Genomic DNA, 14885 nt, shown 5'->3' on the forward strand with positions numbered 1-14885 from the left:
GTTTTTCATTCTTTGTTAAATCTTTATTTTATCTTGCAATTGTCCCCAATTAGAAGTCAATTTTAGTAAGAGCCAAAAAGTTCTATTCACTCCCCCTCTAGCATATTTACTTGGGACCAACAAGTGGTATCAGAGCAAGTTCCTTGTTCTTAAGGTCTAACACCTTTTGGGAAGATCCAAATGGCTCCTCAAAAATCAGTAGTGGCTAAGGAACAATCAACAAATAGACCAACTCTGTTTGATGGCTCAAATTACCCATATTGGAGTACTAGGATGTCAATATACATTAGAGCAATAGATTATGAGATGTGCGATGTCATAATTGATGGTCTTTTTATTCTTTCAACCTTAAATGTTGTAACCAATGAGATGTTTCTTAAGCCAAGGTTTGAATGGACCTGAAGCTGAAACCAAAAGAGTCCAAACCAACTTTAAGGCAATCAATACATTGCATTGTGCTTTAACTCCCACTGAATTCAATAAAGTGTCAACCTGTACCACAGCTAAACAAGTGTTGAATAAACTTAGAATTATTCACAAAGGGACTTCACAAGTTAAGGAGTCCAAGATAGCCATCTTAACCAACAATTATGAGATGTTTAAGATGGAACCTAGTGAAGATATCATCAGCATGTTAGATAGATTCACAAATATTACAAACAAATTAAGTCAGCTAGGCAAACCAATTCCTGAGCATGAAATCGTTAAAAGACTTCTTAGAAGCCTACCAAAAAATTAAAAGCCAAAGGTGACTGCCATTTGTGAAGTCAAGGACTTAAATGTTATAAATCTAGATGAAATTTGTGGTTATCTTCTTACTCACGAATTAAAACTCAAAGAAGAGGAAGAAGAAGACAAGAGGGAAGCAAAGGAAAAGAAGAAAAGTATTGTCTTAAAAGTAAGCATCCTTGAAGAAGAATTGGACAGTTTATCTTGTGATGATGATGAGGAACTATATATGGTTGCAAGAAGGTTTAAAAAGCTTATGGGCCAAAGAAATCGGAGATTGGCTAGAACAAGATATAGAAGAGAGCAAGGCTCTTCATGGAAAACCAAAAATAAAAACGAGTCTAACAAGAAGGAAAATCTTATATGCTTTGAATGCAAGAAGCTAGGACACTTCAAGTCAGAATGTCCCTTGTTAAAGGAAGATGCGCAAAAAAAAAACAGAAAATCGAAGAAAGCAATGGTGGTTGCAACCTAGTCAGATAGTGATACCTCAAGTTTTGATGATGAAGAAGAAAATATGGAAGAAATAGCTAATATGTGTCTAATGGCAACGGATGATGAATCCAAAGTATCTTCATCCCCCTGTGATATTTCAATTGATGAATTACAAGAGGAGTATGAATGTCTTTATGATGAATTCGAGAAACTTGCATCAAAATATAAAACTTTGAAAAGAAAAACTGCATCTCTTAAGATTGATTTGCAAAAGATAAAATATGGCTTCAATTCTATTTTTGAGCAAAGAAATTTTCTGCAAATTGAATTAGAGTATTCAAAAATAGATTTTGAAACTCTAAAATTGGAATTAGAAAACAAAACCGAAGCCTTGCAAAAGGCAGTTGAAGAAAATGTTGATCTTAAAAGTTTGAGGAAAGAAACATCAAGGAGGAACATATACTTTAAGAAAAATTCTGATAATGCTTCATTTAGATGTTATAATTGCGAAAAATATGGACATTTATCTTATGACTGTTATAAAAATAGTAGCATAGAAAACTAGAAAAATTTGGGTTCCAAAAGGATCCTATATTGTAGCTAACCTTCAAGGACCCATCAAAGTATGGGTACTTATTAAGAAAAACTGAAAATATGTTTTGTAGGTTGAGCTGAATCTAAAAGACACATGGCCAAGAGCTCAACTAAAGAAGAAGGAACCATGGTTTATGGACAGTGGCTGCTCAAGGCACATGATTGGAAACGAAATGTTGTTTGCTTAGTTGGACAAGAAAAATAGAGGTATCATCTCCTTTGGTGATGACTCAAAAGGTAGAATTTATGGTATATGAACCATTGGTAAGAACTCTCAAGCTCGAATTAGTCATTTGTTACTGGTTAAAAGTTTGAAACACAATTTATTGAGTATCTGCCAACTCTGTGATAAAGGTTTTAAGGTATGCTTTGACTCAAATAAATGTGAAGTAATAGATATAAGTACTAACAAAGTTTCATTTATAGGAAAAAGAATTAAGAATATGTATGTTATATTTCTTGAAGATCTTGAAGTGAATTGTGAAACATGTCTTATAGCTAGTGTTGAAAATGATGGTCGGTTATGGCATAGGAGACTTGGTCATATAAGCATGCATACCATTTCAAATTTGATAAGAAAAAATTTGGTTATAGGATTGCCTGAACTTAAATTTGAATATGATCAAATTTGTGATGTATGTCAACTAGGAAAACAAGTTAAAACATCTTTCAAAAGTAAGAAGAATGTGTCAACCTCTAGACCACTAGAATTGCTGCACATTGATCTATTTGGGCCAATTAGTACAACTAGTCTAGGAGGAAAATCATATGGCTTTTTGATAGTTGATGACTACTCTATGGATACTTGGATCTACTTCCTTGCTCATAAGAATGATGCACTATCAGCATTTATAAATCATTGTAGGAAAGTTGAAAATGAAAAAGGACTTGTCATAGTTAGTATTATGAGTGATCATGGTGGTGAGTTTGAAGGAGATGAATTTGAAAACTTTTGCAATGAAAAAGGATTGGATCATAATTTTTTTGCACCTAGAACACCTCAGCAAAATGGAGTTGTAGAAAAGAAAAACCAAACCTTAAAAGAAATGGCTAGAATTATGCTGTGTGAAAATAATTTACCAAAATATTTTTGGGTAGAAGCTGTCAACATAGCAGCATATATTCTCAATAGAGTCTCAATTAGAGCCATGATATCAAAGACTCCATATGAACTTTACAAGGGTAGGAAACCAAATATCTCTCATATTAGGAGTTTTGGCTATAAATGTTTTGTATTGAACAATGGAAAATATCCTCTTGGAAAGTTTGAGGCAAAAAGTGATGAGGCAATATTTTTAGGATATGCATTAAACTCAAAGGTCTATAAAGTTTTTAACAAAAGGACTTTAACTGTTGAAGAATCGATCCATGTAGTTTTTGATGAATCAAATGCCTTGCAAAAGGAAGTTCTTGCAGATGATGATGATACGGATGATCTTGAAAGACAAATGGAAGAAATTAATTTAGATGATAAGAAAAATAGTGAAGAAAAGTCCCTAGGAGGAGAAACAAAACCCCCACCTTTAAAAACATTGCAAAGAATCAAAAATTAGCATAGTGACCTTCCAAGAAGCTAGAGATATGTAAAAGACCATCCATAAGAGCTAATCATATGAGATATTACACAAAGTGTCAAAACTAGGAGAGGAGTTAGAGAGACATGTGAGTTTTTAGCTTTCATATCTCAAATTGAGCCTAAGAGCTTTGAAGAAGCAGAAAAAGAGGAAAGTTGGGTAATGGCCATGCAAGAGGAACTTGATCAATTCAAAAGAAACCATGTGTAGTCATTAATTTCTAGGCCTTTAAATCACCCTATTGTTGAGACAAAATGGGTCTTTAGAAATAAGGTAGATGAGCAAGGAAATGTTATTAGGAACAAAACTAGGTTAGTGGCTCAAGGGTATAACCAAGATAAAGGAATTGACTATGATGAAACCTTTGCACATATTGCTAGGATAAAAGCTATAAGATTGTTACTTGCATTTGCTTGTTTTATGAACTTTAAATTATTTCAAATGGATATAAAAAGTGTATTTTTAAATGGTTTCACTCAAGAAAAAGTATATGTTGAACAACCCCTCGAATTTGAGGACTATGAAAAACCAGATTATATGTTCAAACTTCTTAAGGCTTTGTATGGACTAAAGCAAGCTCCAAGAGCTTTGTATGAAAGACTTTCTAAGTTCTTAGTTGAAAAAGGTTACGTTAGAGGCAGCACTGATACAACATTGTTTATTAAGAGATACTTAAATGAATTAATTGTTGTTCAAATCTATGTGGATGATATTGTTTTTGGTGCAACTCATGAGGCTTTATGCAAGAACTTTGCTGAAGAAATGTAGGGTGAATTTGAGATGAGCATGATGGGATAGCTGAAATTCTTTCTTGGACTCCAAATTAAACAAAGTGAGGAAGGAATTTTCATAAGCCAAGAATGATACATTCAAGACATGCTTAAAAAGTTTGACATGCTGAAGGTGAAATCAATTAGCACACTAATGAGTCCATCCACCAAACTTGATGTTGATGAAAAGGGAAAGGATGTTAAACAAAAGCTCTATAAAGGTATGATCGAATCACTACTTTATTTAACAGCCAGCAGGCCTAATATCCAATTCAGTGTATGTTTGTGTGGTCGTTTTCAATCTCAACCCAAGGAATCACACTTGACCGCTGTTAAAAGAATTTTTAGATACCTCTTAGATACACAAACTTTAAAGATATGGTATCCTAGAGAATCATCCTTTAATCTAGTTGGATATTTAGATGCAAATTTTGCTCGAAGCAAAATTGATAGAAAGAGCACTAGTGGAACCTGCCAGTTTCTAGGTAGTATACTTGTGTCATGGTCAAGTAAAAAATAGAATTCAGTTGCTCTCTTTACAGCTAAAGCCGAATACATTTCTCTAGGTAGTTGTTGTGCTTAAGTCTTGTGGATTAAACAACAACTAAAAGACTTTGGATTAACAATGGATAACATACCAAAATATTGTGATAATACAAGTGCAATCAACATTTCAAAAGATCCTATACAACATTCTAAGACTAAGCATATTAAGATTATGCATCATTTTGTTAGAGATCATGTAGTGAAAGGTGATATTAAAATTGAGTTTGTTAATACTTTACAACAATTAACTGGCATATTCACAAAGCCTCTAAATGAGGAATGATTTTGTGAGATTAGAAGAAATTTAAGAATGGTTAGTGTGCAGGAGCTTAAGAAAATTCTGAAATTTTCACAAAGGACAATAAGCACTTAGTTGACTAAGAGAGTCACTTAATCAACTAAGAGCATTCTGTCTCTTTAAATAATAAGAATCAGTCAGTTAAAGAAATGAGGAATTAAATAATGAAAAGAAACTGCCTATCGGGTGATGGAATAGAAAAGAAAACCACCTTACCAAAAATAAAATTTAAGAGGGAAATTTTTAAATTTTAAAAGATAAGGTTACTGAATATATTTAAAGAAGGGGAGACAGACGATTTTGATAGAATTCAACCTCTCTTAACACATTCTCACTTCATTTTCTCTCATCTAAAATCGACCCTACTAAAACAAAAATTCTTTCTTCTCAAACCCACAAAACCCTAAGCCATAAATCTCTCAAACCAAATGGCAAGATCATCACAAACTAAAGAAATTCTGGAAAAGAAAACGGGTAAACGACCAGTGGAGGAAAGTGGACAAGTTAAATCTCAGAAGAAGAAGAAGAAGAGTATGTCTACCTTTGAGATCGAGAAATTTGGAAAAAAACAAACCATGAAGGAATACAAAACAGAGAAGAAGAAAGAGAAGGGTAAATCCTCCAAGAAAGGTAATATTTCGTCCTCCAAATTTAAGAATAAAGCCCATGAAGATAGATTTAAGAAAATAGAAAATGCTTTGATTACATGTGGAAAATTATAGACTGGAATAGCTTTGATGAAGCCCCTGAAATTCAGGTTGTTTTATCATATTATTTTGAAGAAATGAAACTGAAGGATTTTAGCACTTTTATGAATCGAACCTATAATGCTAGTTTGGTGAAAGAATTTTATGCAAGCATAGCATTAGATAAGTATGAACTTGAGGATTCTGATGATTATATTGATGATGGTCTGAATATCTTTTTAAATGGAAAGGAATTTGTTGTGACTATTGCTAATTTAGGAAATCTGCATAAAATTGAAAGTGAAGATGGTGACTATGAGATGCCTAAAAACTATGATCCCAATTCTTTGTGGGAGATAATTATATGGAGGAAAGAAAAATATTCATCAAAGAGTAATGCTGGTTTGATTAAAAGTCCATAGATTAGAATTTTGAATTACTTTATTACTGCGAATATTCATGAAAAATGTGGCAGTTTTAGCTACATTAGTCTTCAAGACTTATGGCTAATGGAGCATGCCTTCAATGGTACTCCACTTAATATAGGTAGATTCATGATTGAGAGAATGAGAGGAGTTTGTCAACTGGAAAAAATAAATCTGCCTTATGGAAATATCATTACATCATTGGTACAGAAAAAGGGGATTTGGAGCTTTAGGTGTGAATTGGATAAAGTGAAGAGCAGGGACCAAACTATTTACCTTGGGAATCTGCCTAAGATGGGGTATAAGCTTAATGGAGAAAAATTTGTTAAAACCCCCAAGGTCACTCTAGGAGGAGAGTCTTCTCTCTTTGCTCAGTCAGAAGCAACCTCCTCACAGTTCTTAAATGAAATGGTTTTCAATCTGCTCATGAGAATGGATGGAAAGCTTACTGACCAAGCTATGAGGATACAGAAAATTGAAGAAAAATTGATAGAACTGGAAAATGTGTTCAAGGAAAAAGGAAAAATGCCTCATAAACTTGCAGCTGCATACACCTCTGCCACTCCACGCTTTGCACCAGCAGGATAGGATGCTAAAGGTTCTGCCTTCCACCTGAAGTTGATCAACCAAGGAAACCCCCCTCACTTAAGCCACTAAAGGAAGTTAAATCAGAACAAGGTACCCAAGTGCTTTGGATCACTTGGTGAAATTCCTCCATCCAATCATGAACCTCAACAAGAACAACCTTTTCCTCCCAATTCAGAGGAAGTTTCAATAATGCATATCTTCCACCAAATGGTTAGAGAAAAACAAGTTGAAAAAGAAGCAGTTAAAGGGAAAGCACAAAAGTCCGTATCTCTAAAAGAATCCCTTGAACCAGCTTCAGTTACAGAGGAACAATTTGGGAAAGGAAAAGAAAAAGCTACTACTGATCCACAAGCCAAGTCTGAACCGTCTAGTAAAGGCATGAAGATAATGGCAACCAAGACCAAATTCCTCAAGAGACGAAAATCCTCCAGAATAGTTGAAAAAGCTAGACCATCAACCATCTCTTCTCCTCAAGACCCCTTTGAAATACCTCATAAATCATCCCCTAAACCCTCACCACAGAAATCACCTTCAGAACCATCTCTTGAACCTCTTAATGCTTTCTATGGCATTGATGAGTCTACCCCTTCACCCTCTTCAGAAGATGATTGAGCGTCCTTAGGATTTGATGATGACAAAAAAGGGGAGAATTATAGTAAAAAGTTTAGGGGAGAACTAGGGGCAATTTAGAAACAAAATAATGACTACTTTTTCTGCTATTTGTCAGTTGAACATCTGAATTTAACTTTGTGGTTTATGTTATTGTGTTGAAAATGGGATGCTATTAAGCTACTTATATTATTTGTTTGTTGATGGTTAAATCTGTTCTTGAGCTTGTTTGCTGTTGTTTTGAGATTTGTACTGATATTGGGCTGTTATGATGATAACCAATTTCTGTCAATGATATTGTGAATGGATTATGTTTGTGAATGTATATGGATGTTAATTATATTATATTTGTTGGATGATAAATGGCATAGATAAAATCTAGTAACAATATGCTATTGACAGACACAGCTGAAATAATGATGATATTCTATCAACCAGTCACCTATTGTTGATTACTCTATATGTCAGCATAAATATATTCTGAATGTATAATGTCATTGTTTGTATGACATAAATAATAATTTGCTGAAATGAATATGTAAAATAAGCACAAACTAAAGGGGAGCACACATTAAGGGGGAGCACTCACTTAGGGGAGAAATCCTCATTTTTTGTGCAAAACTAAAAAGATTAAATGGACACTGTACTGTTAATCAAGGAATGTTTTGGCATCATCAAAAAAAGAGGAGATTGTTGGCTCCATTAGTTTTTGATGATAAATAAAACATTCTCATTCATTTGTGTATGATATTTCTACTTGAGTGTGCAAGACAAGAATTGTATGCCAATGATAAATAAATTATTCCAAGGGACATATAAAAAATTATATGTATAAGAAGCCACAATTGATAAACAAAACAGAAGCTCCTTAGTTGAATAATAAAAGGTTAGTCAGCTAAAATTCAAATCAGAAATTAGCGGGCTCAAGAGTATTGAGAAATAGAAAAGACTTAGTCGACCAATAAATGGGTTAGTCGACTAAGAGCCTACTATGAGAAACTGGGATCAGAAAACAAAAACAACTTAATCGACTAAGAAGGAAGTTAGTCGACTAAGTGCTCACTGCCAAAATTTGGGATCAGAAAACAGAAACGACTTAGTCGACTAAGAGCGCAGTTAGTCAACTAAGATCATTTTGTCAGAAATTTTGAATTGAGCACTAGAAGATAGATTAATGGCCAAAACTACCACCAAACTATTTCCAATGGTAAAAAATTGGCTAACACCTATCAAAGCTGATTTTTTAAGTATTTAAGAAGCTTCCAACGACTAGAAAAGCAATCAAGGCTTCCAAGAACAAAAAGAGCTCAAAAACTAGCAAAAACTCTCTACATTCTTCTGCACTTCACACCTATCCTTGTAAAAGATTCAAGCACTTTACTTTGTACTACTTAAATCAAGTCAGTGATCATAGGTATACCTTTATTTCTCTTCTCCTTGTATGCTTAGAGTGTGCGAAACACTTTAAGGGAATTTATTCAAGCTTGGATTGCTTGATTGAGTGTATAGGTTCTAACTTAATTTAGAAAAGTTAGTTGTTGGCTTTTGGTTGATCTCGATAAAAATCATTGTGAAAGGTTTTGGCTAAGCCTGATAAAAGCTATTGTAAAGCTTGGTGGAAGTTTGTGAATTTCACTGTTTATAGTGATTGGTTTGAAAAATTCTTAATTGAACAATCAAAGTAGTAGATGTAGGTCTTGAATCGAACCGTTATAAATTCTTATGTGATTGTCTGCTCTATTTTTTAGTTTTTTATTCTTTTTTAAATCTTTATTTTATCTTACAATTGTTTTCAATTAGAAGTTAATTTTAGTAAGTACTAAAAAGTGTATTCACCCCCTCTAATATATTTACTTAAGACCAACATGTTGTAATGGAATTTGAAAAGATTGAACTGAAAAATAACTCAGAATCGGAATAATAAAATTTAAAATTATCCTAATTTGAGGTGAACGAGTATTCGGCAATAACCCGATGCAAGTCATTCTTTGTTTCGGACTGGCGCGTGGTGAAACGAGGAGGAAAATGGGCGTGGGTCTAAAGCTGGGCGCTTTTGAAAAAGTTGCCTTTCACTGCTTTTCCAGTATTCCGCTTACAAAGTAAGTCGGGACGCTCACTTTGCTTTGCTCATAGTAATAACTCTTGCATTTCCCCTTCCAACCAAAGCAAGCAGCTAAACAAGGCCGTTTTCTTTGCTCACTCTTCAATCGTCTCTCGCTCGCTCTCTCTGGACTCAAAGCAGAGATGGGAGAAGGAAAGGGCTCGACCCTGGTGCACCTTTTGGTGGTGGTCCTTAGCTTGGTGGCATTTGGGTTCGCCATTGCTGCTGAGAGAAGAAGAAGCGTTGTAAGCCCATTCTTTACCAGCTTCTCCACTTTTCAACTCTTTTCAGCTCAAATAGCTCGTACTGAACTTCTAATCTTCTCTACTTTTCATCTTTCTTTAGTGGTTGCATTTTGGTTGTCTGATGGTTTGAGCTCACAAGGAAATAAGGCTTTTCTGAGTGTGATATGTAGAGATCTGTGGGTTTCCGAGTGAATTTTGTTGGGTTTTTGTTATGATGGTTTGCTTTTAAGTTTTGGGTTTTTGCTATTAAATTATGTTTTAGTTTTGAGTAATTCTATATGTTATTATATTCTGTTTTCAATTTTTTAGTCGAAGAGCTACCTTTACTATCATTAATTAAGGTAATTGGTTTACTCTTAAAATATGTTTTTTGTTCTTTCTAGTGATGATATTTTTGTTCATCCCTGTCATGGCCCTGAAAATCAATGTGAACATGTGCCTGATCTAACATAAAATGTTTAAAAGTTAAATCCAGTTTTAGCAAAACAGAGAAGCTCCTCCTTGGAGCGTCTCAATTTCCCATTTCTAATCGAATGGGCTAAGTTTTTCCCCCATTGTACCTTATAGTATTTTGTGCACCAAAAGAATTGTTATTTGTTAATGTCCCCAAGTTGATTTTTTCGTATCAGTAGGCCAGAATCAGATAACTATCTCAATATCTAGGTATTGCATGTCGCTGATAACATTTTATAATGGTTACCTTCTTGACCACGAGAACATGGCTTTGCCTACTCAAAAAACACCACATGAAATGGCAGAGGTTAACAGACATATATGCCACGTATGCTTAGTTGTATATGGAACCTTGTTTGAATGGAATCGGTATGCATTTTTGATTTGGGGGAATTCCCATGGCGGGTTTCTGCTGTTGCCTGTAATTGATACAGTATTTGATCTGCCACAGCTGTGACTGCTGTACAAGCACACATGGTGGTAGGCCCTTCTTGGCGAGACATCAGATCGGCAATGTCTAAGAATAGTAATTGTTTTCTTTGATTTTTATTCCTATAAGCCACCATAGACTAACTTTAAATACTCACCAAAGAGAAGGAAATATAAAATCATTTTTTGTGCAACTGACACTTTCAGAAAATTAACTTCTTGCTTCTTGAAATTTGTTAACTATAGCATGACTAAGCATATTTAACAAAAAGGTAAATAACAGAATAGCACCTCAGTTTACTTGTTCATATTCTACTGAGCTAATAATACTCCAATTCCTTCAAAGAGCCATATGCTTGCTAATATTGACGCAAGATACCAAGAGAAAAAGCTTGACAATATGAAGTAAGTGGCATATATATGTGAACCTACGTTATCCTAATGTAGATTAGGCTACATTGCTTCTTTCAACCGCATTAGATGCAGTAACTGTCCAGCACCTGCATCATACAATTGCTGGGTATGTATAAATTGATACTTTTATAAATTGTGGCTGAATATATATGGTCAGAAACATGTGTATATTTGTGCTTGGCTAGTTCCAGAGTGATGGGTATTTGATTTAGGCAGAAATATGGTCAGTTTTTTTTAAGGGAATGCCAACTGGAATTGTGAATGGTCTTATGCACATTGATTATGAGGAATCTCTATTTGTGGTTAATATCGAGGGCAGCTTTTTTGTAAGGCTCAAAATTTTTTGTGCATGGTACCTAATGAAGCACACTGATGGGTACTTGTTTAATAAGTAATTAATTCAACATCATACCAAGGAAAATATACATGCTGACATCTCACATCCTGAATAAAAGAACTAAGTATAAGATTTTCTGTTGTCTATATCTGTGCACTTAATATGCATTGACTTAATTTATGAACTTAACCTTTGTTTTGCTGCATTACAGGGCACCATAGTTAAAGATGACATATCAAATACTACATATTGTGTCTACAATTCAGATGTTGCCACTGGCTATGGAGTAGGTGCTTTCTTGTTTCTTCTTTCAGGTGAATCACTGTTGATGGGTGTTACGAAGTGCATGTGTTTTGGGAGACCTTTAGCCCCAGGCAGTGATCGAGCTTGGTCCATCATCTATTTTGTTTCATCATGGTAAGAATTTCAGGTTGACATAATGCAAAATGTTCATTCATCACTCATTAAAAATAAACAGGAGCTCCTCATATCTGAATGCTTGCTGTCCAATTTTTTGCACGCTCTGTGCTCACTTATTTTAGTAAAATCCAAGTGATGATGTGTCATACTATTTGCTTCTCTATCATTTGATGAATTGATTTATGTTTGAATCTCATTGATTGTCTTTCATGCTAGGTTGCCTGTTGTCTATGTTTGTGGCTTTGTGCTCATATGTATCGCTGAGTACAGGGGGCAAGGGTAGTTTATCCCCCGCGCCAAACCCCACCCCCCCCCCCCCCCTGCCTCTTTAAATTTTTAAAATTTTTATTTTTTTTTACTATATACTTGCTACATTCTCAAGAGTATTCTCTAACTTTTGATAAATTAATTGGTTTAATGGTGCTCAAAGTTAGACACCATCTTCCATCCTTTCAAATTAAGGGGTCTAGGACTTAAAGCTTATAATATAAGTTTTATTGGTCTTTGATCATCTTCATTCTTAGTTCTCATTTAAGGAATCAAATGGTATTATAGTTGAATAAATTATTTTTGATTTGATGTATAAAACATATAATCTGATCATGAATGATCATATATAATTGTATTCCAATAGTTATTTTACATTATGCTTGTTGTGTAACAGGTATTGATGTTAGTGATCATGATATATGATTTGTCAGGGGACAATTGTTTGTAATTTTGTCCCTCTCTCAATGTTATATGGTATTGTTTATATGGAGTCCTCTTCGTCTTTGGCCCTCCAAACAAAACTTGGCTGGCTCTGCCCCTAGCCTGAATAGACTGAAATTTAAATTGTCACTATTTGCCTTGTGCATATCCTGTTTGTTTTGAGAAGGCTATTGTTGGTGCTACATAGAACACTTTTGGAGATATCTTTTCTCCCGTCTAATTCTTCATGGACTTGCATTTGCAGGTTGACTTTCTTGGTTGCAGAAGCATGTCTAATTGCCGGTGCAACAAGGAATGCTTACCACACCAAGTATCGAGGAATGATTTATGCCCAGAATTTCTCCTGTGAAACATTGAGGAAAGGTGTCTTTGTTGCAGGAGCAGTATTTGTAGTTGCAACAATGATTCTCAACGTATACTACTACATGTATGTTACCAAGGCAACCACAGCAGCGCCTGCTCACAAGGCAAATCGTGCAAGTTCAACCATTGGGATGACTGGTTATGCATAAATTTTAAATTAATAAATGACAGACCAGGTGTAGATGAGTTTTGCTTCTTGTTTCCATGTAATTTGATTGCCATTGTATTAAAAAACTATATTGATATGCTAGTGCTTTATCTAGTGACATTATAGCGTAGTTATGAATGTTCAGTGTCAATTGAAGGGCGGATGAAGATATAAATTTGTTGAGAACACTGTGGTCAGATCAAAGACACCGAGTATGCATTGTCATGAGCCTGGCCTTGACCTTGGATGCCAGCCACCCCTCTTGGCCAAGTGATAATCGACTAGAATGTTCACATGAACAATATTTGCAACTTGCTTCGTTCTGAGATAAACGAGTAGGATGTTCAGTCTCTCAAGTCTCAAGTGTATGGCGTCTCACAGGAGTAGTACGAGTAAATAAGTGGCTGCGGATGAAACATTGACTATCAAGGTGGATGAACTTGTCATTCAATACAACTTTTTGTTAGTAATGAAAGGATGGTATCCCTTATCAAATCGATCAAGTTATTAATTGAGGCAACTTCTAATTGGTAAGGATAGGATCGGTCTCCATAATCATTTTCAGACTAAGTTAGCACTACCCTGTACTACAGTTAGTACGACGGTGTTCTGATCCAAGCACGCGGTGCCTATGGGTGGTCAAAGTATAGACTGGCCTTCCATGACAAATTTGCGTCCCCTAAATTATTACAGGCAACTCTGGTTTGGGGTCATATTCATAGGTCATTTCCTTATTTCCTCTTGACGAAGTGAAATGACAATTCATGTCGTTGATTTATTAGACCAAGTTTTTAAGAGCCATACTTCATGTCTGAGACAGATGCCTGCTGTCAATCTGTTCCATACCCGTGTAGATCTTTCATTGATTCTTATCTGGCAGTACTCTCATCTTGTATTCAACACAAAAGGTAAAGAAAAAAAATTTTGCCGTGATTTTTGTCTTCAATGTTATTTCTTATCTTTTGCACGCAAAAACACTTGGATACAGGAGTGTGTAAGGATTGGTTAAAATTAATTTAATTTATTTAATTAATAAAATTTGATTGAAGTAATTAATTGAGTTTAAAAAGTTGATTAAGTGGGTTAAATAGATTCAATTAGCAAATTAATCGGTTGTAAAATTAGTAAAAGAAAAATCCGAAGTATGGAAATTAAACCCACACCACCTTGCTAAATAACAAGCACTTTATTAACTAAGCTAAGACAGCTTGCTTTGCTTAAATTTACGATTATTTATCTATTATATTGTAATATAATAGTGTCTACAAATTTATTAACCACACCAAGTTTAGTTTTAAAAGAATTTTATGATATTTTAATAACATAAATGAGCAAATTCATGGAAAAAAAGAAAGCCGAATGGCCTCCCCTGACATATATTAGATACACCTTGATATATCGAAATCTAATTGCCTTTCTAGCCATATAAGAAATCATTTTGTCGACAATACTGCTCATTTTAATTTTTTAATTTTCTTACATTCATTAAGTTTAAAATTATTAACTTTCTAAACCCTAAATTAGATTAAATAAAAAACAAATCAAATTTGTACTTGTAGACAATCTTGTAATTAAAGTGTTGATGAAAATTATGAATCGACTTCTAAAAATAATCAAAATAGTTTTTTGTGTCACTTTTATCTCCAATTTCTTCTTTTGTTATGAATAAATAAGTTGAATAGTTGATTGTTAGTTTAATTGATATTTATTCTTTCCTTATAATAATAATAATAATAATAATATTCTACTACCACTACCATTTCTTTTGAAAATTTTAAGATAGGTAACTGAACAATAAAAAAAATAATAATGAAATTAAAAGCAAACCCTAAACTCAAGACAATGTTAATCTTTTGCTCAATTTAGATATTGAAAATAAAACGTTTGATGAAAAAGGTAGTAGTACAGACTTTCATTAATCTTTATAATAATTTGAAAAATTAAGAACCACAAATAAGAGTTTTAGTCTTTAATTTGGAGGCTAAAGACCAGAACTTAATATGCTTAAGT

General features: G+C 34.1%; 1 protein-coding gene across 1 annotated transcript; it reads left to right on the plus strand.

Annotated features, from left to right (window-relative positions):
• On the plus strand, positions 9322 to 13079 carry LOC18609257. Its single transcript, XM_007044283.2, has 3 exons — positions 9322 to 9600; positions 11445 to 11650; positions 12609 to 13079. The coding sequence occupies exons 1-3, from the start codon at positions 9499 to 9501 to the stop codon at positions 12874 to 12876; spliced, it is 576 nt and encodes a 191-aa protein (XP_007044345.2). The 5' UTR covers positions 9322 to 9498; the 3' UTR covers positions 12877 to 13079.

Source organism: Theobroma cacao, chromosome 2, assembly GCF_000208745.1.
Source record: "Theobroma cacao cultivar B97-61/B2 chromosome 2, Criollo_cocoa_genome_V2, whole genome shotgun sequence".
NCBI lineage: Eukaryota > Viridiplantae > Streptophyta > Magnoliopsida > Malvales > Malvaceae > Theobroma > Theobroma cacao.

Excerpts from the sequence above, each read along its gene's own strand:
- LOC18609257 (XM_007044283.2), top strand. The coding sequence starts at position 9,499 with ATGGGAGAAGGAAAGGGCTCGACCCTGGTGCACCTTTTGGTGGTGGTC. Across the intron at positions 9,601-11,444 it reads CTGAGAGAAGAAGAAGCGTT|GGCACCATAGTTAAAGATGA; the intron begins GTAAGCCCATTC and ends GCTGCATTACAG. Across the intron at positions 11,651-12,608 it reads ATCTATTTTGTTTCATCATG|GTTGACTTTCTTGGTTGCAG; the intron begins GTAAGAATTTCA and ends TTGCATTTGCAG.